The sequence below is a fragment of the Cetorhinus maximus genome, chromosome X, assembly GCF_964194155.1.
Source record: "Cetorhinus maximus chromosome X, sCetMax3.hap1.1, whole genome shotgun sequence".
Classification (NCBI taxonomy): domain Eukaryota; kingdom Metazoa; phylum Chordata; class Chondrichthyes; order Lamniformes; family Cetorhinidae; genus Cetorhinus; species Cetorhinus maximus.
Window position 1 is genome coordinate 6449292 of NC_135917.1, and position 20879 is coordinate 6470170.

A 20879-nucleotide genomic window follows, 5' to 3' on the forward strand; every position below is an offset into this window, starting at 1 on the left:
TACAGTTTGATGAGTCTGCTCCACAGCACTAGCTAGTGGCCAGAGACTGTAACCACACAGAGACTCAAATTTACTGCAGAGTTACATGGGCATGAGTGGGAAAGAGAGTTGATGGACCTGAGTGTACTAACTGGAGAAAAACCTTCTTTAGTACCATCAGTGGTTGAAAGATCTGTCTTAACTGCTACAGGGTTAAAAACATCCCTGTCAATGCCCAGGCTTTTGAGACTGGCTGAGAGGTTCCATAAAAATTGGTTTCATTGTGGCTCTTGCCTCTGAATCACAAGGTTCTGGGTTCAAGTCCCACTCCAGAGACTTGAGCACAAAATTCAAGGCTCACACTGCGGGAGCACTACACTGTTGGAGGTGCTGTCTTTCAGATGAGATGTTAAGACCCATTTGCTTTCTCAGATGGATGTAAAAGATTCCATGGCACTATTTTGAAGAAGAACAGGGGAGTTCTCCCTGATGCCTTGGCCAATATTTATCCTTCAATCAACATCACTAAAACAGATTATCTGGTCATTATCACATTGCTGATTGTGGGAGCTTGCTGTGCACAAATTAGCTGTTGTGTTTTCTACATTACAACAGGGGCTACATTTCAAAAAGTATTTCATTGGCTGTAAAGTGCTTTGTAATGTCCTGAGATTGTGAAAGGCACTTGCAGAAATGCAAGTCTTTTTTAAAATTGTAATGAAGGCACTGAAAGGCACAAAAGAAAATTCAACACATAAATTTGATGACACCATTTTGAAATGTGTAATTTTCAATCGTTAAACCTTTATTTTGGGGAAGAAAAAAGTCATGGCTACTGAGAAAAGACCAGCGCTGAAAAATCTTTCAGCTGATTAATTGCTGTTGTTGAAGATTGACAAAGTTGCTCCATAACACCACCGGGTGACATTCTCTCAGTTCCTTTGCCTCCGTTGCATCTGTTCTGATGATGCCACTTTCAAAAACAGTTCCTCTGACATGTCCTCCTTCTTCCTTAACCGAGGTTTTCCACCCACGGTGGTTGACAGGGCCCTCAACCGTGTCCAGCCCACCTCCCGTGCATCCGCTCTCACACCTTCCTCTCCCTCCCAGAAACATGATAGGCTCCCCCTTGTCCTCACTTATCACCCCACCAGCCTCCGCATTCAAAGGATCATCCTCCGCCATTTCCGCCAACTCCAGCATGATGCCACCACCAAACACATCTTCCCTTCACCCCGCCGGCGGCATTCCACAGGGATCATTCCCTCCGGGACACCCTAGTCCACTCCTCCATCACCCCCTACACCTCAACCCCCGCCACAGCACCTTCCCATGCAACCGCAGAAGGTGCAACACCTGCCCCTTTACTTCTCCTCTCCTCACCGTCCAAGGGCCCAAACACTCCTTTCAAGTGAAGCAGCATTTCATTTGCACTTCCCTCAATTTAGTCTCCTGCATTCGTTGCTCCCAATGCGGTTTCCTCTACATTGGAGAGACCAAACGCAGACTGGGTGACCGCTTTGCAGAACACCTTCGTTCTGTCCGCAAGCATTACCCAAACCTCCCTGTCGCTTGCCATTTCAACACTCCACCCTGCTCTCATACCCATATGTCTGTCCTTGGCCTGCTGCATTGTTCCAGTGAAGCTCAACGCAAACTGGAGGAACAGCACCTCATCTTCCGACTAGGCACTTTACAGCCTTCCGGACTGAATATTGAGTTCAACAATTTTAGATCATGAACTCTCTCCTCCATCCCCAACCCCTTTCCGATCCCCCCCTTTTTTTTCCAATAATTTATATAGATTTTTCTTTTCCCACCTATTTCCATTATTTTTAAATGTATTTCCATCCATTGTTTTATCTCTACCTTTTAGCCTTTTTTGATTCCTTCACCCCACCCCACCCCCACTAGGGCTATCTGTACCTTGCTTGTCCTGCTTTCTACCCTTAATTAGCACATTCCTTAGATAATATCACCAGCTTCAACACCTCTTTGTCCTTTTGTCTGTGACATCTTTTGGTTATCTCCACCTATCACTGGCCCTTTATCCAGCTCTACTTGTCCCACCCCCCCTTAAACCAGCTTATATTTCACCTCTCTTCTATTTTTACTTAGTTCTGTTGAAGGACTCGAAACGTTAACTGTGTTCCTCTCCGCAGATGCTGCCAGACCTGCTGGGTTTTTCCAGGTAGTTTTGTTCTTGTCTTGGATTTCCAGCATCCGCAGGTTTTTTGCTTTTATCTGTTTTTGTGATGTTGATTGAGGGATAAACATTGGTCAGGACACTGTGGTGAGCTCCCCTGCTCTTCTTCGAAATAGCGCCATGGGATCTTGTACATCCACAGGAGCAGGCAGATGGTGCCTCAGTTTAATGCCTCATCCAAAAGACAGCACCTCCAACAGTGCAACGTTCCCTCAATACTAGCTGCACTGCCTGAATTTTCATGCTCAAGCCCTGAACGGGACTTAAACCCAAAACCTTGTAATTTAGCAGTGAGAGTGCTACCAACTGAAGGCACGGCTGAGTAAGGGCCAAGTGCAATATACCTCACTCCACCATTACAAGGAGCCAGGAGACCGATCCTGGTTGCAATCAGAAGAGTAGAAGAGTGTTCCAGGAGCAGTGCCAGGCATACCCAAAACTGAGGTGCCAATCTAGTGAGGCTACAACACAGGAATGCTTGTGTGCCGAACAGTGTAAGCTGCATATGCGATAGACAGAGCTAAGCGATCCCACAAGTAATCGATTAGATCAAAGTTGCAGGATTTTCAGACTGGATAGAGAGGGATAAAAAAAGAACGGGAGTCTACAAATGGGAGGAGACAGTGACACAGTGGTAATGTCACCAGACTAGCAACCCAGAGGCACAGGCTAAAGTTCTGAGGAGAAGGCTTCAAAACCCATCATGGCAGCAGGTGGAATTTAAATTCAAATAATAAATCTGGAATTGAAAAACTAGTCTCCCATTGTTGATTGTGGTTAAAAACCCATCTGGTGCCCCCATCTAATGTTCTTGACAGAAGGAAATCTGCCATCCTTACCTGGTCTGGCCTACATGTGACTCCAGACTCTTAACTGCCTCTGAAAAGGCCTAAGTCACTAAGTTCAAGAGCAATTAGGGATGGACAACAAATGATGGCCTTGCCAGTTATGCTGACATCCCATCAATGAATAAATATTTTTAAAAAAGTAGGGACCATTAGAGACTGAAAAGATGACGTGTATGGAGGTGCAAGGTGGTTCTCAATGAATGCTTTGTGCTTGTGGTTAAGTGTGAAATACTGAATAAGCATAGTGAAAGATGAAATATTAAGGGGTGTTAGCATCTTTGAAAGCAGATAAATCACCGCGGCCAGACGAAATGTATTCTAGGCTTTTAAGGGAAGCAAGGGAGGGAATAGCAAAGGCTCTGACCATCATTTTCCAATCTTCCATGGCTACAGGCATAGTGCCAGAGGACTGGAGAACTGCTCGACTGCTAATGTTGTGCCATTGTTTAAAAGGGGAGGAAGGGATAGGCTGAATAAGCACAAGCCAGTCAGCCTAGACTTGGTGATGGGCAAATTACTGGAACAAGTTCTGAGGGACAGTATAAATCATCATTTAGAAATGCACAGATTAATCAAGGACAACCAGCATGAATTGATTAAGGGAAGGTCCTGTCTAACAAACTTGATTGAATCTTTTGAGGTGGTAACGAGGAGGGTTGATGGTGCATTTGATGTAGTCAACATGATTTTTAGCAAGATTTTTGACAAGGTCCCACATGGCAGACTGGTCCGAAAAGAAAGAGCAGATGGGATGAAAGAGCAAATGGCAAGTTGGATCCAAAATTGACTCAAATGCAGGAAGCAATGGGTAATGGTCGATGGGTATTTTTGTGACTGGAAGGCTGTTTCCAGTGGGGTTCTGCATGGCTCAATATTAGCTCCCTTGCTTCTTGTGTTATATACACCAATGATTTGGACTTGAAAGTAGTGGGTACGATTAAGAAGTTTGCAGACAATACAAAAACTGATTGTGTGGTTGGTAGTGAGGAAGAAAGCTGTAGACTGCAGGAAGATATCATTGGACTAGTCAGGTGGGTGGAACAGTGGCAAATGGAGTTCAAATCGGAGAAGTACAAGGCAATGCATTTGGGGAAGGCAAACAAGGCAAGAGAACACACAATAAATGGTAGGATACTGAGAAACGTGGAGGAACAGAGGGACCTTGGAGTGCATGTCCACATATCCCTGAAGGTGGCAGCTAGGTAGATCAGGTGTTTTTTTACTCATTCATGGGATGTGGGCGTTGCTGGCTAGGCCAGCATTTATTACCCATCCCTAATTGCCCTTAAGAAGGTGGTGGTGAGCTACCTTCTTGAACCGCTGTAGTCCATGTGGTTCAGGTACACCCACAGTGCTGTTAGGGAGGGAGTTCCAGGATTTTGACCCAGTGACAGTGAAGGAACGGCGATATATTTCCAAGTCAGGATGGTGTGTGGCTAGGAGGGGAACCTCCAGGTTGTGGTGTTCCCATGTATCTGCTGCCCTTGTCCTTCTAAATGGTAGTGGTCGTGGGTTTGGAAGGTGCTGTCCAAGGAGGCTTGGTAAGTTCCTGCAGCATATCTTGTAGATGGTACACACTGCTGCCACTGTGTGTCGGTGGTGGAGGGAGTGAATGTTTGTGGAAGGGGTGCCAATCAAATGGGCTGCTTTGTCCTGGGTTAGGAAGGCATAGGATAGCCATTATTAACCAAGAATATAAAGCAGGGAAGTTATGCTAGAACTGGATAAAACACTAGTTAGGCCACAACTGGAGCATTGCATATAGTTCTGGTGACTACATTACAGGAAGGATGTGTTCACGTGAGAGAGGGTACAGAGGAGATTTCCAAGGATGTTACTAGGAATTGAGAACTTTAGTTATGAGGAAGGATTGAATAGGCTGGGGTTGTTTCCTTTGAAACAGAGGAGGCTGAGGGGAGATTTAATTGAGGTTTTAAAAAATATTGAGGGGCTTGGATAGGGTAGATAAGAAGGGCCCACTCCCCCTAGTAAATTCCCCTCCAAGCCACACACCATCTTCACTTGGAATGATATCACCGTTATTTCACTGTCACCATTGTTGGTCAAAATCCTAGAACCCCCTCCCTAACAGCACTGTGAGTGTACCTACGCCACACGGACTACAGCCATTCTAGGAAGTGACTCATGGCCATCTTCTCAAGGGCAATTAGGGATAGGCAATAAACAAAAGCTGGCCTTACCAGCAATGCCATGAATGAGTAAATAGGAACACAATTTTTAAAAGTGCATTAAGATCAAGCAGGATAAGAGGGTGGGGAATAATTAAACTGGACCAAGAAGGGGAGGGAGAAAGAGTCAGATGGGAGGGCAGGGGAAAGGTGGGGGAGACAGATAGAAAGGTAAAGGGAGAGGGATAGAGGTGGGGGGCAATGAGAGAGGGGCTAGGGAGTGGAAAGGAAGAAGAGAGGAAACTGAAAGGAGGGAAAGAAACAGAGGGTGGAGGAATGGGAGAGTAGGAAGGAGACGGTGTAATACCATTAGAATGTTGCAAACATACATTGTGGGATTGGGGGTAATTTTGACTTTGGGCAGCAGAATAAAATGGCCATTATCTAATCAGCTGCCAGATTTTCACATCCAGTGACTTATTATTTCTTGCTCTGGAGCTGACCTCTTTCAACCGGTTACAACAAATATAGCCAAAGATCATACCAGTCCCAAATTTCCTTCTCTGAGCTGCACATCTGGCTGAAATTGGTCCTGGAGCGCTGCAGAGGAAGAGGACATTCAAACAGGACCCGAAAATGGTCATTTTAAACTTACTGTTCAGAGATGGCCGGGTGGGCCAGGTGCCAGTGAGAGAAACCGCCTGATTTCCCTTCCCAGTTCTAAGATGGAAATTAGCCGCTAGGTCGCCACCCAGAGAAGAAGTTGGGCACAAAGTGGGTGGAACTACCATCTGAATTCATCATGGCTCATGACGTTGCAAATGGCAGAGTTGGCAGCTGTGCCTTCACCTTGTTGCTCCTGCCTCGCTTTTGTCCAGCAGTCTGGTGTCCAGGATCATTCGGCAAAAGTGGGTCCCACCAAGGTCTCCAGGCCAGTATCATGACTTAGAAGGTCTTGGAAGAGGGCAGATCAAGGGATTCTCAGGAACGTTGAGTGCGGCCACCAGCCTTCATCTAGCAGTTGCCAAAGCTGTGCCCATGCTTTCACGCTGAAAACATGTAAATGTGATGACACCAGCCTGGCATCAGATACGCCAATTGGCTCAACTAAGTCAGCCCTTATACTTGTGTCATAGCCCTAGTGATTTTTTTGGGGGTAGGTCACTATTTCCTCCCACTAATTGGCATATTACTGAAAAGACAGGCAATGTCGCTGAAGCTTTTCATCTTGCACGCATCAGGACAAATGCAAGAATGCCAAATTTCAAAGGATCACAATTTATACTACACGAGGAAAGGATGCTGATTGGTTGGCAATTTGACATTCTTGCCTTTGTCCTGATGAGTGCAAGATGAAAATCTTTGCCAACATGTCTCTCTTTTCAACAATATTCAAGTTCTGTACTACCAAGTGACTGTTTCCCACTAACTGTGAGCGAGGCCACAGGTACATTGACTAGCAAGATCGATATATATATTTTCACAAAAAATAAATAACTGATGAACAACTTGCTCCCCAAGTTTACATTCAAGCTGCTCTTGGCTCACTGTCCGGCAATGAGGGGGAGTGATGCCCTGATGTGGCAGCTACTCATTTCTTTTCCTCCCTGCCTGTGATGGAAGGGCTCATTTCTTTTGCACCATGGTACGACCAAGGTTGGAAAGTCAGTGCTAAGTGTGGAAGTCGCAGACACAAATTCAACTGCACCATTCCAGTGTGTTCCACCCTGTCCTTACTTGCATGCAGTTGTGATTCAGTAAATGGCAACATGGTTGGAATGAAGCTATTTATTAAGTTTAAAAGGAAGGCCAAAAGTAAAATGTTATTCCAGAGGTACAGTGGTAGCAATAGACAAAACGTGGAGGGCACATTTTACCTCTCCATGTTGCGTCACAACACATCAAAGCTGCAACTTTATGTAAGGTCAAAGAAAACGAAACCGCAACATTACCAATGAACCATTAACAGGTGGCAAGAGTGAATATAACTGGCACAAGAGCTTCTCTTGTGTAAAAGCCCACTTCCATCAAGTGGTGAAGTCAATGTTTAATATCATGCTTCTCATTTTTCCTCTCATGCAATTAACTGGAGTCTCTTTGTTCTTGATGCCCTATGCAGAGAGCTTAGTTTGAACCCTTGATGGTATTTTTCTGATGTGATTCTTACATACCCATGGCATGGCCATTATTACTCTGATTATGTGCATCATGGTGCTGGGGAAGGGTTTTACCAAGGGATTCATTTATTCATCCAGAATTAAATACAGGAAGGCTCTAAGCACAGAAGTAACTCACAGTAATCAAACAGAGAGATGAATGAGTTGACCTGATTAATAACACAAAAATAAAAGAAAAGTGAGAGGCAATGTGATGGGGAACCATCAGCCCTTTGTCCGCAGCTGTTAGTTGTCAGACTTCTTTTAGTGCACATTTCTATGACTCGACTGAACAGTCTTGACCATGACAGCCTTCTTTGTGACCGGACCTCTGGAGGCATCCTGGACAATGCCTGCATTCACTAAGGAGTCCTGATGTTCAGTTGAGTAACTTCTGCTATATGAGGAACTAGAACCTGCATGGTCGACAGGAAATAAAGCAAAAAGGATTGTACATGCAGAAGTCTATCTTGGAAGAGAAATAAAAACTTATTTTTGCTTCACTTTTATGAAGGTATTCGGGTCCAGCTTCTTTTCTGTCTTTTGTACATGAATCCCCCTTTTACTTTGTCCACCTAGTCTAACACTTAAAGCTGAAAAGATGAGGCATTCCCAGAATCTTGGCAATGCCTCCTATAGACAGCCGTCAGGGGACACTGGGGTCAACCAAGGTTTTGCCCTCCTTTGATTTTTCCTCCCACTCCGCACAGTCTGGCTGGAGACCATAGCCTCTGCTCAGCATCTGCCTGTTCGACACCATTCAGATTGGGAGCTGACCAAAATGGGATCTTCTATCCCAAATTGCCACTCCGAGGCAATTATTATTGGTGCTCCTTTAATATGATGACCCTGGCCAATATTTATCCCCCAGTAAACATCACTAAAACAGATTATCCGATCATTCTCACATTGCTGCTTGTGGGGTCTCACTGTGCCCAAATTGGCAGCCACATTTCCTACCCTACAACAGTGGTTACACTCCAAAGGTCTTCATTAGCCATAAAGCGCTTCGGGAGGTCCTGTGGTCACGAAAGGTGCTTTGACCATGGGATGTTGTGGGGAGGGTGGGATGCTGGTGACCAAAAGAGAGGGAGTGATACTGGGGTCTGTGGTAGCAGAGGGGGGAGGTTCGGGTGTGGGTTGTTGGTGACCATATGACCAAAGGCAGACTCCCAGGCTCAGCCTCCCACAGACTGTCCTTGAAATATGGGGCAAAAGACATCCCTTAAGGGACACAGGGCAAACAGTCAAAATAAGGGTCAATCCCTTAAAATACGGGATAATTGGTCACCCTTTGAACTTGTTTGGCTCAGTACTATACCAGGTTTGACTTGATTTAATTAAAGAATTGAATGAGCTAAATTCTAACATATGATAGAACAACTTACCAAACGTTGGTGTGGGGTTAACATGAAGAATTGCGTTCTGCTGCTGACTAAGCCTGCAAGTTAATATTTATGATATAAATAAATAGGGCCTGAAAAATATCCCTGTATTCAAACTTGTTTGATGAAGAAATGCAATCACACAATATTTTTGTCAGACATAAATCTCCTGACTGCCACCAAAATGGATTTCTTAAACCCATAGACTCAATATATTTCTGCTTTGCAAACTGATTCTACAAGATGAAAAGAATGCTGCTGTTTTTTTCATCCATTCACGGGATGTGGGCTTCGCTGGCTGGGTCAGCATTTATTGCCCATCCCTAGTTGCCCCTGAGAAGGTGGTGGTGAGCTTCCTTCTCGAACTGCTGCAGTCCCTGTGGTGTAGGTACACCCACAGTGCTGTTAGGGAGGGAGTTCCAGGATTTTGACCCAGTGACAGTGAAGGAACGGCGATATATTTCCAAGTCAGGATGGTGAGTAGCTTGGAGGGGAACTTCCAGGTGGTGGTGTTCCCATGTGTCTGCTGCCCTTGTCCTTCTAGATGGCAGTAGTCATGGGTTTGGAAGGTGCTGTCTAAGGACCCTTGGTGAATTGTTCTGAATATATCCTGCTTGTAAAGGTGCCTCAGCTCATGAGGTTTAATGTGTGAAGTTCGTTTGACTGGGTGTATCTGCCAATTTAACTATTCCTCTGTCCCCAATCTACTGGTATAGGCACAGAAGAATATAAGAACATAAGAAATAGGAGCAAGAGTAGGCCCCTCAAGCCTGTTCCACTATTCAATATGCCCATGGCTGATCTTCTACCTCAACTCCACTTTCTCACCATATCCCCATATCCTTTGGTATCCCTTAGTATCCAAAAATCTAACCCTCCCTGTCTTGAATCACACTCAAGAACTGAGCATTCACAGCCCTCTGGGTATAAAGTAGATCCATAAGGCAAGTGAGGCTATGACCTGTGCCACTTTTTGCCTGCAAGTGGCCTCTTATCTCATTGGGTCACGGTAACATAGGGAATCTCTCTAATGACCAGTCCTGCCAGGTGGATAAAATCAGAGCCTGGGTGCTATTTCAAAGTAGCATCAGTGCATTCTCTGCATCTCTATTTCTTCACAGCCTCCTTGCTGCTTTTGTGCTGTGGAACTGAAAAATCTGGATTGGATGCAACTCTAGCAAGCTAGTTAGGGAAATCATGAAGTGGCAGTAGCTGCTATCCTCTAAATGTCTGCACTGAATTGTAATAAAGACCTACCAGATAATGCAGCAGATAAAACACTGTGTGTATGTTGTTACCTCATAGCTTTACACCCAGGTTTCATTTTAGGGCCAATATCTGAAATTCAAATAACTTAGATAAAAAAGAATGCAAAAGATAGTGATGAGCTGCGATCAAGGTAGTTTTGGAATGTACACTATTCACAGTTTTTGGAGATCTGAGTTTGCCCCCAAAACTTCCTACAATTATATGAAAAATTTAATGAATCCTTGAAGGAATACGATATATTTAAAAAATTGGTGTTTGGGTGCATTTTGTCAGTATGCCATCTGCAACTAAATAATAAATATATACTTTATAAACACATTTACAATTTGGTTATACACAGTTTTCTTATGGTGAAACTTTTTTTTAAAACAATCTTCACTTCAACTTGCTATTCCCCAAATGTCCTGTACCTGATCTCCTCTCCCTCCAGCATTTTCCTGTAGGTGGCAATTTCAAAATCTAGGCCCATCTTGACGTTCAAAAGGTCCTGGTATTCCCGCAATTTTCGGGCTACGTCCTGCTTGGCTTTGAATATGCTGTCCTCTAGTCCAGCAATCTTAGCCCTGATGTTTTTCACACTCATGTCTCCACGTTCTTCTGCTTCAGTGATTGCTGCTTCCAACCCAACGCGCTAAATTGTTGGAAAAATGAAATGTTAGCAAAGAAAATTACGTTTTCAATTAACAATAGTTCCTCTTAAACTGTTTAATTTGTTGCAGAAAAATGCATAAGTGAAACATACTGTTTTTAATAATTTTTTACTGCTTAAAAAAATACCAAAGGTTCAAGATCTGATCACTGGTCTGTGTGCTGAGTTACTTGATTTCAATTGGGCAGTGGTGGGGAGAGTGTAGATGCCCTCAAATTTCCTCAGTTAGGGCTGAATAGTCAGCTTAGTTTTCATGCTATCCAGTGATCCTGTGGGTAAATCAGCTATTTAAAGATTGTTCTGGTCACCATGTGTGAAGGCGTTCAGAAGATTTCCTTTATTCCATATTTATTGAGATCTCAAACTGGTGAACAGATAAATCTTCACAAATGCATTTATAATACCACTAGACAGAGCAACCAAGAGTAATTCTTCACCCTCAGTGCAGGCAAAATCAGGCTCAATTGTAATGGGTTCTATGATCTGAGCATCACATGGCATCATAGGGCAGAAGAGGAGGGAGCAGTGGGGAATTTGATGCCATTCTACTGGCTACATCTTATAATGCCAGACTTCCAAGGGACAGGCAGAACTTCTGGCCCCCTCCAACCCCCACAGAAATTACCATCAGGTCAGAGAGGCAGTGTTACTGAGTCTGACCCCATTTCTGGGGCTCCAGCAGGCACCTGCCCACAATTATTCTAGTAGAGAGGGAGAGAATCAGCTGGTATTCCACTCCTGATATAGTGACCCACACTGGAAATGTGCATGTTTGTGGACAGAATTAGCCTTCGACAACACTCTTTAGTTGAATACGTTTCCAGCACAATCAGTGAAGGAGACAGATGACCACTAGGCCAAGGTACCAGAGGGTGCTTGCAGCCTGTGCTATCATAAAAGAAGTATGGCCCTCTGGACAGGAAGGAAAACAATTGGAAAAGGAGCAACAGGCGTTTAGTGGGAATCGGTACCAGCGTACCTACCTGACCCTTAAGGGAATCTATTTCAGAGTTCATCTTTGCGATTCTCCTGCTTGTTTCTGTAATGTCATTTTTCATAAGACGCAGATCATCATCATATTTTCCGGTAGACTGAGACAGTTGATTGAACTGAAACAAAAGAAATATCAAAGAACGTAATAACAGAAGAAAACAGGGAATTAGAAAAGACTGCTTGGCCCGTCAGTTTTGTTACTTCTAACAGGCCCGAATTTGACAACACCTTCCAAACCCAGAGAGCAGGCTGTACTAGACCTGGTACTGTGCAACAAGATGGGATTAATTGATAATCTCATGGTGAAGACACCCCTAGGTAGCAGCGATCATAATATGATTGAATTTTATATTCAGTTTGAGGGAGAAAAGAGTGGGTCCAGGACTAGTATCTTAAACTTAAATAAGGGCAATTATGAGGCCATGAAAGCAGAGCTAGCTAGAGTGAACTGGCAAATGAGGTTAAGGGATAGGTCCATAGAGATGCAGTGGCAGACTTTTAAAGGGATATTTCAGAACTTCAGAAAGAAGTGGCTAGTGAGATAGTTGATACATTGGTTTCAATTTTCCAAAATTCCCTGGATTCGGGGAAGGTTCCATTAGATTGGAAAATAGCAAATGTAACTCCATTATTCAAAAAGTGGGGGAGATGGAAAACAGGAAACTACAGGCCACTTAGCTTAACATCTGTCATAGGGAAAATGTTAGAAGCTATTATTAAAGATGTTATAGCAGGGCACTTCGAAAAATTCAAGGCAATTGGGCAGAGTCAACGGGGTTTTGTAAAAGGGAAATCATGTTTAACCAGCTTATTGGAGTTCTTTGAAGGAGTCACATGTGCTGTGGATAAAGGGTAACCGGTGGATGTACTGTACTTGATTTCCAGAAGGCATTTGATAAGATGCCACTTCAAAAGTTGTTGCAGAAAATAAAAGTTTGTGGTGTAGGGGGTATTATATTGGCATGGATAGAAGATTGGCTAGCTAACAGGAAACAGAAGGTAGTCATAAATGGGTCTTTTTCTGGTTGGCAGGATGTAACAAGTGGTGTGCCACAGGGGCCAGTGCTGGGGCCTCAACATTTTACAATTTATTTAAATGACTTGGATGAAAGGACCAAAGGTATGGCTGCTAAATTTGCTGATGACACAAAGTTAGGTAGGAAAGTAAGTTGTGAAGAGGATGTAAGGAGGCTACATAGTGACACAGATAGGTTAAGTGAGTGGACAAAGACCTGGCAAATGGAGTATAATGTGGGCAAATATGAAATTGTCCATTTTGGCAGGAAGAATAAAAAAGAAGCATATTATCTAAATGGTGAGAGATTGCAGAGCTCTGAGATTCAGAGGGATCTGGGTGTCCTAGTGCATGAATCACAAAAGACTAGTATGCAGGTACAGCAAGTAATTAGGAAAGGTAAAAAAATGTTATAATTTATTGTGAGGGGAATTGAATATAACAGTAGGGAGGTTATGTTTCAGTTGTACAGGGCATTGGTGAGACCACATGTGGAGTACTTTGTATAGTACTGGTCTCCTTATTTAAGGAAGGATGTAAATGCATTAGAAGCAGTTCAGAGAAGGTTTACTAGGCTAATACCTGGAATGGGTGGGTTGTCTTATGAGGAAAGTTTGGACAGGTTAGTCTTGTATCCACTGGAGTTTAGAAGAGTAAGAGGCGACTTGATTGAAACCTTTAAGATCCTGAGGGGTCTTGAGAGGGTGGATGTGGAGAGGATGTTTCATCTTGTGGGAGAATCCAGAACTAAGGGTCACTGTTTAAAAATAAGGGGTCGCTCATTCAAGACAGAGATGAGGAGAATTTTTTTCTCTGTGGGTCGTATGTCTTTGGAACTTTCTTCCTCAAAAGGCAGAGGAAGCAGGGTCTTTGAATATTTTTTAGGCAGAGCTAATTAGAGTTAATTAGATCCCTAATTAACAAGGGGGTGAAAGGTTATCAGGGGTAGGCAAAAGGTTACAATCAGATCAGCCATGATGTTACTGAATGGCAGAGCAGTCTTGAAGGGCCGAGTGGTCTACTCCTGCTCCCAGTTCATATGTTCGTATGTAACCTCTACTGTCTAGAAGGGTAGCAGGCATCTAGGATCACAACCACCTGCAAGTTTTCCTCCAACTCACATACCATCCTGACTTAGAACTACATCGCTGTTCCTTCATTGTCGCTGGGTCAAATGTTGGAACTCCCTTCCTAATGGCACTCTGGGTGTACCTACACCACATGGAATGCAGCAGTTCAAGAAGGCAGCTCACCACCACCTTCTAAAGGGCAATTATGGATGGGCAACAAATGCTGGCCTAGCCAGTGACACCCACATCCTAAGAATCAGAAATATGAAAAAGGCCAAGTGCCATTTATGCTGCCACAATCTCCTACCACCTGAGGGTGGTGAATAAGCACAAGGAATGAGGAGTAATGTAAAGCCAAACTTACGAGGGATAATTTCATGAGGGTCCATGAGCAGATGTGAGCATGGATTAGAGTTTGGGCACGATTCTCTGACCCTGGCTCATTGCTGATCCAAGTGCTGCATTTGTCTATGCCAAAGTGAGCTAGTCTCACCAGACCACCTAAGGTCAGCTCACTTGTAGCATTTTCCTGGTGCAGGGAGTCAGAGGGTCAGATCATCAGACATCAGCAGGCACTATGTGCCAGGCTAATTTCCAGCACTGGGGCTAGGGGACCTGGGAAGTGTGGCACAGTGGCACTTCAGCACTGGCTTCCAGTAAGAGCAGCAGGCAGGTAATGGTTAGGAGGTTTTCTTTAATATGGTCTCTTTTCCATAACTGTCCCAAACAGGCCATAGTGCAGATCAGACGTTCCAGCTATAATATGGGGTGGTTGCCTAATTTAATAGAAGGTCCACTTTCAGCTCACCCGTCCCTGACTTGGGTTATCTTGGGCACATTGTATGCTTCAAGCCTCCACATCCAAATTTCCAGGGACCCAGTGCCAGCCTGTCAAGTGCATGCCATCAGATTATCTGCATTACCATGGTCTGGTACAAGTTAGAGTTACGTGTTGTGCAGTTAAATGGAGAGTAAAAGCTCTCTCGACCCAATCCCAATAATGTCCCTCAGCCTCAAACTGAGAAGAGCAGTGCCTACTGGATCAGTTGACACTTTCCCTTTTCCTACAACAGTGAGCCCCTCTCTGAGTATGAGCACCAATTTGTTGCCAAATGCCCTAACAATGGACAGAAAAGGCTTTCACCCCATCAGTCTGTGGAGTACTGAACTCAGGCACTAGAGGTGAAAGGCCAGGATTTTACCTCAATTTTTTTTACCTTGGTTCTGTACTCAGCCTGAGCTTCATCACGACCCTTGGCCGCTAAAACCTCGTATTGTTCTTTCATGTTAGCGACGAGCTCATTAAGGTCCAGATCACGGGCATTATCAAGTTCAACAGTGACAGCAACATCCTTGACTTGTGTTTGCAGCTCACGGATTTCCTTATATATTGTTGAAAGGAAAATATATTGATTAGGAATGACGAAATTGAAAATAAGAAGCAAACTAAAATAAGTATGATATTCACTAATCAGCGCGAGCACATGTCTGAGCCCAGGATCCCAGGTTTAAACCCTATTTTCTAATTGGACTGATATCAGCTTGACTCAAAGTGGGGCCCTCCACTATGTTCAGGGGCAATGTGTCCATGCCAGGGTTTCCATTCCTGATTCCAGAGTCATTTCACAAAGGCAAACACTGTGTAGGAGAAAGGTAGGGTGTGCAAAGCTGGGAGCAATGCACAGCTTCAGTGAAAGAGTTTGGAAAGAAACATCTGAGATGTCTGCCCAGAGACAGTGAAGCAAGTGTTTTTTGATTGCTTTTTGGGGAAATAAATAAATGATTGCATCCATACCCACTGTAGCTGGATAAATAAATCTTTCTATCAACAATCACTTTTTAGATTCTCAGTAAAAACGAAGTAAAATTCGAATTACCCTGCCTCATCTCTCTTTCTCTGTCATCTCTCTGAAGCGAAAAAGAATGGTGCAGGATGGTAGTTTTCCTGTGAGACTTTCTCTGAAGAAAAACTACTAAGATTCATCTCCCAGTTGGTTTAATGTCATAAATACCTCAGGAAAAACATGTTTTCAACTGTTGCCCTGAAAGAATCAAACTGCTCCATCTTGCATTTTCATATTGTGCATGCTAAGACATATTTTGGGCATAACTGTGATGGTTCTGGGGAAACTATTTCAGCCTAGACTGTTGAAAGAGACTGAGGCCTCCAAGTAAAGACATTAATCAAGATGTAAGAAAATGTAATCATTTTAACATGTTAGCAATCTTATTTCAAGCCCTAGATAGTTTTGCTGGTAAAAAAGAAAAGCATATGGTTGAAAGACTTTTGGAAAAGACATTTTTAGTGACTTGATGAGGAGGGCCTCACTTCAGAAGCCCCACATAGCTTTTGACTATACTTTAAGACCATTCTGTTAGATTATGCCAGCCAAATATTCTAATATCAATTTACCTCATCATAAACTTGTCTCAGGAAGTCAAGTTCGCTAACAAATCCATCCAGTTTATCCCCAAGTTGGTGTTTCATCAGGTATGTATCATCAACAGTCTAAATAAGAACAGACAGTTTATCCTCAATAGTATTGTGGAAGGGTAAGGGACAATTGTTCAATATCAAAATGCAATAAAAAAAAATACCTTCTTCAAGGTAACAAAATCATTTTCCATTCCTGCACGATTATTCAGCTCATCTTCATATCTTTTTAAGAAAAAGGAACATTAATTATCCTAAATATGTGTGAACATTACTCATACCATGACAATATATTTATACCCATCAGACTGGAGATATAATTCTTTAATCATTTGTGTCAAGGAACAAGAAACACCAAGATTGTAAGAGAGAAGAAAAAATATGTTAGGATGCGGTGGTTAGATGATATGAACCTTTGATTTTATAAGCTTGCCTTTGGATCAGGAAAGGAAGACTTAGGGAAGGAAGATGTTACACTGTTTTTGAAGTCCTAAAGAATGAGTTAAAGTAGGAAATGGTGAAGTGCAGGTAAGTCATTCAGTCAGGAAGAATGGGAGATGTCCAGTGATATCTGATTCTAGAATATACAAACCAAGTGGTTCCAATGCTTCAGGCTGAATGGCCTCCTTTTGTGCTTTAAATCTTTCTATGTTTGTATGTCACCTCAATTCTTAAAATCCAGCTGACCAGCAAAACTACGGCAGTTGGGTGGACAGAAGTTCTGTGCTGCCACACTTTGGTGGGGATTGATCCCCTCAGAAAATCTAGGAAATAAGATCTCCACAGACAGGAATAATCTGGGACTTTATGGCATTAATCAACCATGTCCTGAGCTGTCAGTACATTGGCTTCTGATAACAGCACTTGTCATCACCTCATGCAAGTACAGCCCCTGGGGTTTCATTAAAGTGCTTATTGTGCGAAGAAGAATTTCCTGTTATCAGTTCTAAATTTACCTTTTACTATCTTGAATCTATGTCCCTCTTGTCCTACTCTCCTAATTTAACATAAATTAATTTTCTGTACTTACCTTTTCCTTGCCATTTACTATCATATGAAGTATAGCTTCATATGATGCCCCCTTTTCAGGCTGGATAGTATCTAGGGATCTTTTAATCCATCTGAGAGGTAAGGCGGGTATTTGGTTTAATGTTTTAACTCTGACAGTGTAGCATTCCCTCAACATTGAAGTGCCAGGTGAGGTGGTGTGCTCAAGTTGTTGGATTGGGTTTGAACCACACCCACAACAAAAACAGAAACAGAAATACCTGGAAAAACTCAGCAGGTCTGGCAGCATCGGTGGAGAAGAGCACAGTTGACGTTTCGAGTCCTCATGACCCTTCAACAGAACTAAGTAAAAATAGGAAAGGGGTGAGCTTATATTTCACCCCTTTCCTATTTTTACTTAGTTCTGTTGAAGGGTCATGAGGACTCGAAACGTCAACTTTGCTCTTCTCTACCGATGCTGCCAGACCTGCTGAGTTTTTCCAGGTATTTCTGTTTTTGTTTTTGTTTTGGATTTCCACCATCTGCAGTTCTTTGCTTTTAGCTTTGAACCACACCCTTCTGACTCAGAGGCAAGAGAATGAAGCCATGCCTGACACTCAGTGAAGAACAAATATTAAGTAATTATTTCCTTTGTGAATTAAACTATCAGCAGTGAGAGTGTATGAGAATTTCCTGAGGTTGGGAGGAGTAGAAAGGTTTGTCTTTAATAAGTAAATAGTTATGCTCTTATGGACGTTCGAGCAATATTTGTCACTCCCTGCATCTGCTAAGTATGGCGGAACTTAAAGATGCTAGTAGATTTGTACAATTGTTATACAGCTCTGTATCACAGCTCCCTCAGGGATATCTCAGTGCTTCTGAAAGGCCGCACAGGTAAAGTGTCCTTATTTAAATATGGCAATCCGTGTAAAAATTAATGTTCACCACAGTTAAAAAACATTCAGAAGCATTTAGCCTGGCAGTTAAACTAACAAGGGTGGGGAAAAATCACAACATATACTTGCTTCTCTTTCAGAAGACAATGGGAGGAAGAGGTGTGCATGTCAAAAGCTTTTCTGTTCAAACAATATGCATTCTTGCTGCCTCTCAACTTCAAATTGCCAAACAGTGCAATGCCTGTGCCGTAGGTATCGCAATATAGAAGAAAATTTCACACTTTTGAGCAATTATTTTCCAGCAAATATTTCTCAACAGGAACAATTGTTTGAAGAAGTGGAGGAAACCAAATTTTAATAAGATTTGATTTTTTTACAGGTGTGAGTGCAGGTTCTGCTGTCAGACTTGTAGCTGCAACACCGAGTTAGAATACTGCTCCGACTCACCTCTCAACAAAGCCAGCTCAATTGTAGTATTAAAAGAGGGTGGGTAGGAGATATCTGCTAATGTTAGGAACTAGATATCTGCTAATGTTAGGAACTAAGCTCTCTAAATTTGATTTTTGCATCAGGTTGCAGGTTTGTGGCAGGTTTAGCGTCCAAGTGATATGAGACAACCACTGAGAGATGAGCTCCCACCAGTTGCCTAAGCGTACTTGAGCTTACACTGCGGAGTTTGCTATCTAGACAGTGCCCCTTCATTTCAATGCAAACATCAAGTTGTACCTGCCATTCAACAAGAGCAGACTCTAGTGAAGGGAATTGAACTGTGCTCACTGGAGAGTCCAAATCCACTCCTTGGTCTGCACAGACCTCAGGTAATGCAGTGCAGTTGGCCTCAGGACCATTGGGCTTAGGAAGGAGAAAAGTTGCAAGCAGAGCATCCCTTCTTTAATTCCTTTATGCAGAGAATTTTTTGAACAGGGAATGCTTTGCCAAGTGAGTGGTTAAGGAGAGACCATTATATCTGTTAAGGGAAAAGTGGAATAAACATTGAAATCAGGGGAAGATACAGTGCTGTGAAGAGAGAGAGAGAGACAAAGGGATTGCGTGAGTAAAGAGCCAGCATGGACACAATGGGCCAGCTGGCCTCCTTCTGTAAAATTTTTTGACGCTAGGGTTTACATCAGCTGTTTAATAAGAGGTTAGAAGTAACAGAAGTTGATTTGATACATACTGCATTTTGAGCCCAGTCACTGTGCCATGCATTTGCTGCAGTTCACTATCCAGCCGCATCTTGTCCTGTTTAAAGCTTTCCAGCTGTCTGGTGAGGGCATTGATGTATGCCTTGTACAGTTCCTCATTGCTGGAACTGTAATGTCCCTGTTGCTGCAAGAGGGACCATTTGGTGTCCAAAACTTTGTTTTGTTGCTCAAGGTGACGAACCTGGAAGGGATCAAGGGGTGGAGGTGGTGGTGGTGAGGGAGGTGGGGGGGGGTAGGGATGGTGAAGAGAACAAACAGAATCCCAAAGCAACGTTAACACAAGCAGAAGAAACAATTCTATGTACTTATCAGATTCAAAGTAGACAAATACAAATAGCGGACACTTATCAATGAAAAACATCAACCTTTTTTTAAATGTGGGGAAGAAGTCAGAAATAACTCTCAGGCAGTACTGACAGAAAAGCTATTTTATTCAATTACCTTGTTGATAAAGCCTGCAAAGCGGTTATTGAGTGTCTTGAGCTGGTCTTTCTCTTCTCGTCGAATCACCTGTAAGAGAGGGTCGACCTCCTGGTTGAGAGCAGTGGAGGTGTGGATGGTGGTTCGATAAGATGGAGAACTGACTTGCTCAGTACTCTTCACAGTTGTAACTGTGCTCTTTTTCACATGGTTTCCTATTTCGTTGCTGCTCATCTGGCCAAAGGAGCTGCTTCCACTGCTACTAGAGTATTCAGTTCTCTTCATTGAATGCATTTTGGCTTTTTCTGAAAGCAATGCTGGAAGTCAGCTGGAACCCTTCAGAATCAAAGTTTGCCAGATCTGGTTGAGATTTACAAGTCTGCGCGTCCTTTATAAAGGATAACCTTCCAAAAGTTGTATTGCACGTTTGTCAGGAAGATACATTCTATGAGGAGTTGTGTGGAATGTGGTTATGCCACCAACATACTGGAGGCTTGGCCTAATATTTAATGGACACATTCCATTCTTAGAATTAGAAATGCTTGCCATTCAAATCTCTAGTGGGAACAAGTTACCTTTCATAATGTATCAATTGATTTATTTTGAAAAAATATTTGATATATTCAACACCAATAGCCCAGTGGGGCAGAGCATCATTCAAAAGGGTAGAAATTGGATATCATTGTTTCACAGGCAGAAAATTGTGGCAAAAAGGACCAATTTTGTAGTGCCAAGTCCGTCTGACAAACATCTGAAGCGAAGGCATTCAGGACAGCTGCCTAAAACAGGGGCTAGGCCCTGTTAATTCCATGTTAATTGTGTTTAAGTGCATGCAGGTGGTTGGCATTAACTGGGGATTCATTTATGCCTCAGCTGTGGCTCAGTTCATAGCACCCTCGCCTTTGAATCAGAGGGTTGTGGGTTCATGTCCCACTCCTGGAAAACCAAGAACTGTGATTGTACTTGAAAGAGTTGCAATCTGTGACTGTTGATAACTCGAAAGAGTTTCATAAGAACAGGCTGAAACTGTGGTTGTTGAGAGAGCATGTTTGCAATAATGTGTATCTCTATAAGTAAAAGCTTATAAAAGTGTGTTAAGATTGGCTCCAGTTCTATTTTCCACCACCTGGCTTACTGGATTAGAACAGGCCCCTTACTCTTGTGAACAAGAGGCCTAACACCTGCTTTAGGACCCCTCAGGGAAATTGGATCGCCCTGAGAGGAGCTGGCATGGATGC

The 20879-nt window shown here is 43.1% G+C and overlaps 1 protein-coding gene across 2 annotated transcripts; it reads right to left on the bottom strand.

Annotated features, from left to right (window-relative positions):
• Positions 1 to 6935: 6935 nt before the first annotated feature.
• LOC144672744 (keratin, type II cytoskeletal 8-like) lies at positions 6936 to 20020 on the bottom strand. Of its 2 annotated transcripts, none has more exons than XM_078534709.1 (9): positions 19663 to 20020; positions 19194 to 19402; positions 16298 to 16358; positions 16113 to 16208; positions 14917 to 15081; positions 11605 to 11730; positions 10383 to 10603; positions 8707 to 8759; positions 6936 to 7734 (listed from the first exon to the last, which is right to left on the bottom strand). In XM_078534709.1, the coding sequence occupies exons 1-9, from the start codon at positions 19933 to 19935 to the stop codon at positions 7583 to 7585; spliced, it is 1356 nt and encodes a 451-aa protein (XP_078390835.1). In that variant the 5' UTR covers positions 19936 to 20020; the 3' UTR covers positions 6936 to 7582. The 2 variants fall into 2 exon arrangements, with proteins under 2 accessions (XP_078390835.1, XP_078390836.1); XM_078534710.1 differs by lacking the exon at positions 6936 to 7734 and adding an exon at positions 10002 to 10041.
• Positions 20021 to 20879: the final 859 nt, after the last annotated feature.

Bases quoted from the DNA above. Each gene is read 5' to 3' on its own strand.
- LOC144672744 (XM_078534709.1), bottom strand. From the start codon at position 19,935: ATGCATTCAATGAAGAGAACTGAATACTCTAGTAGCAGTGGAAGCAGC. The intron at 19,403-19,662 runs GTAATTGAATAA...GATCCCTTCCAG, and splicing joins TTGCAGGCTTTATCAACAAG to GTTCGTCACCTTGAGCAACA. The intron at 11,731-14,916 runs GTAAAAAAAATT...CTTTTGTTTCAG, and splicing joins AGGCTGAGTACAGAACCAAG to TTCAATCAACTGTCTCAGTC.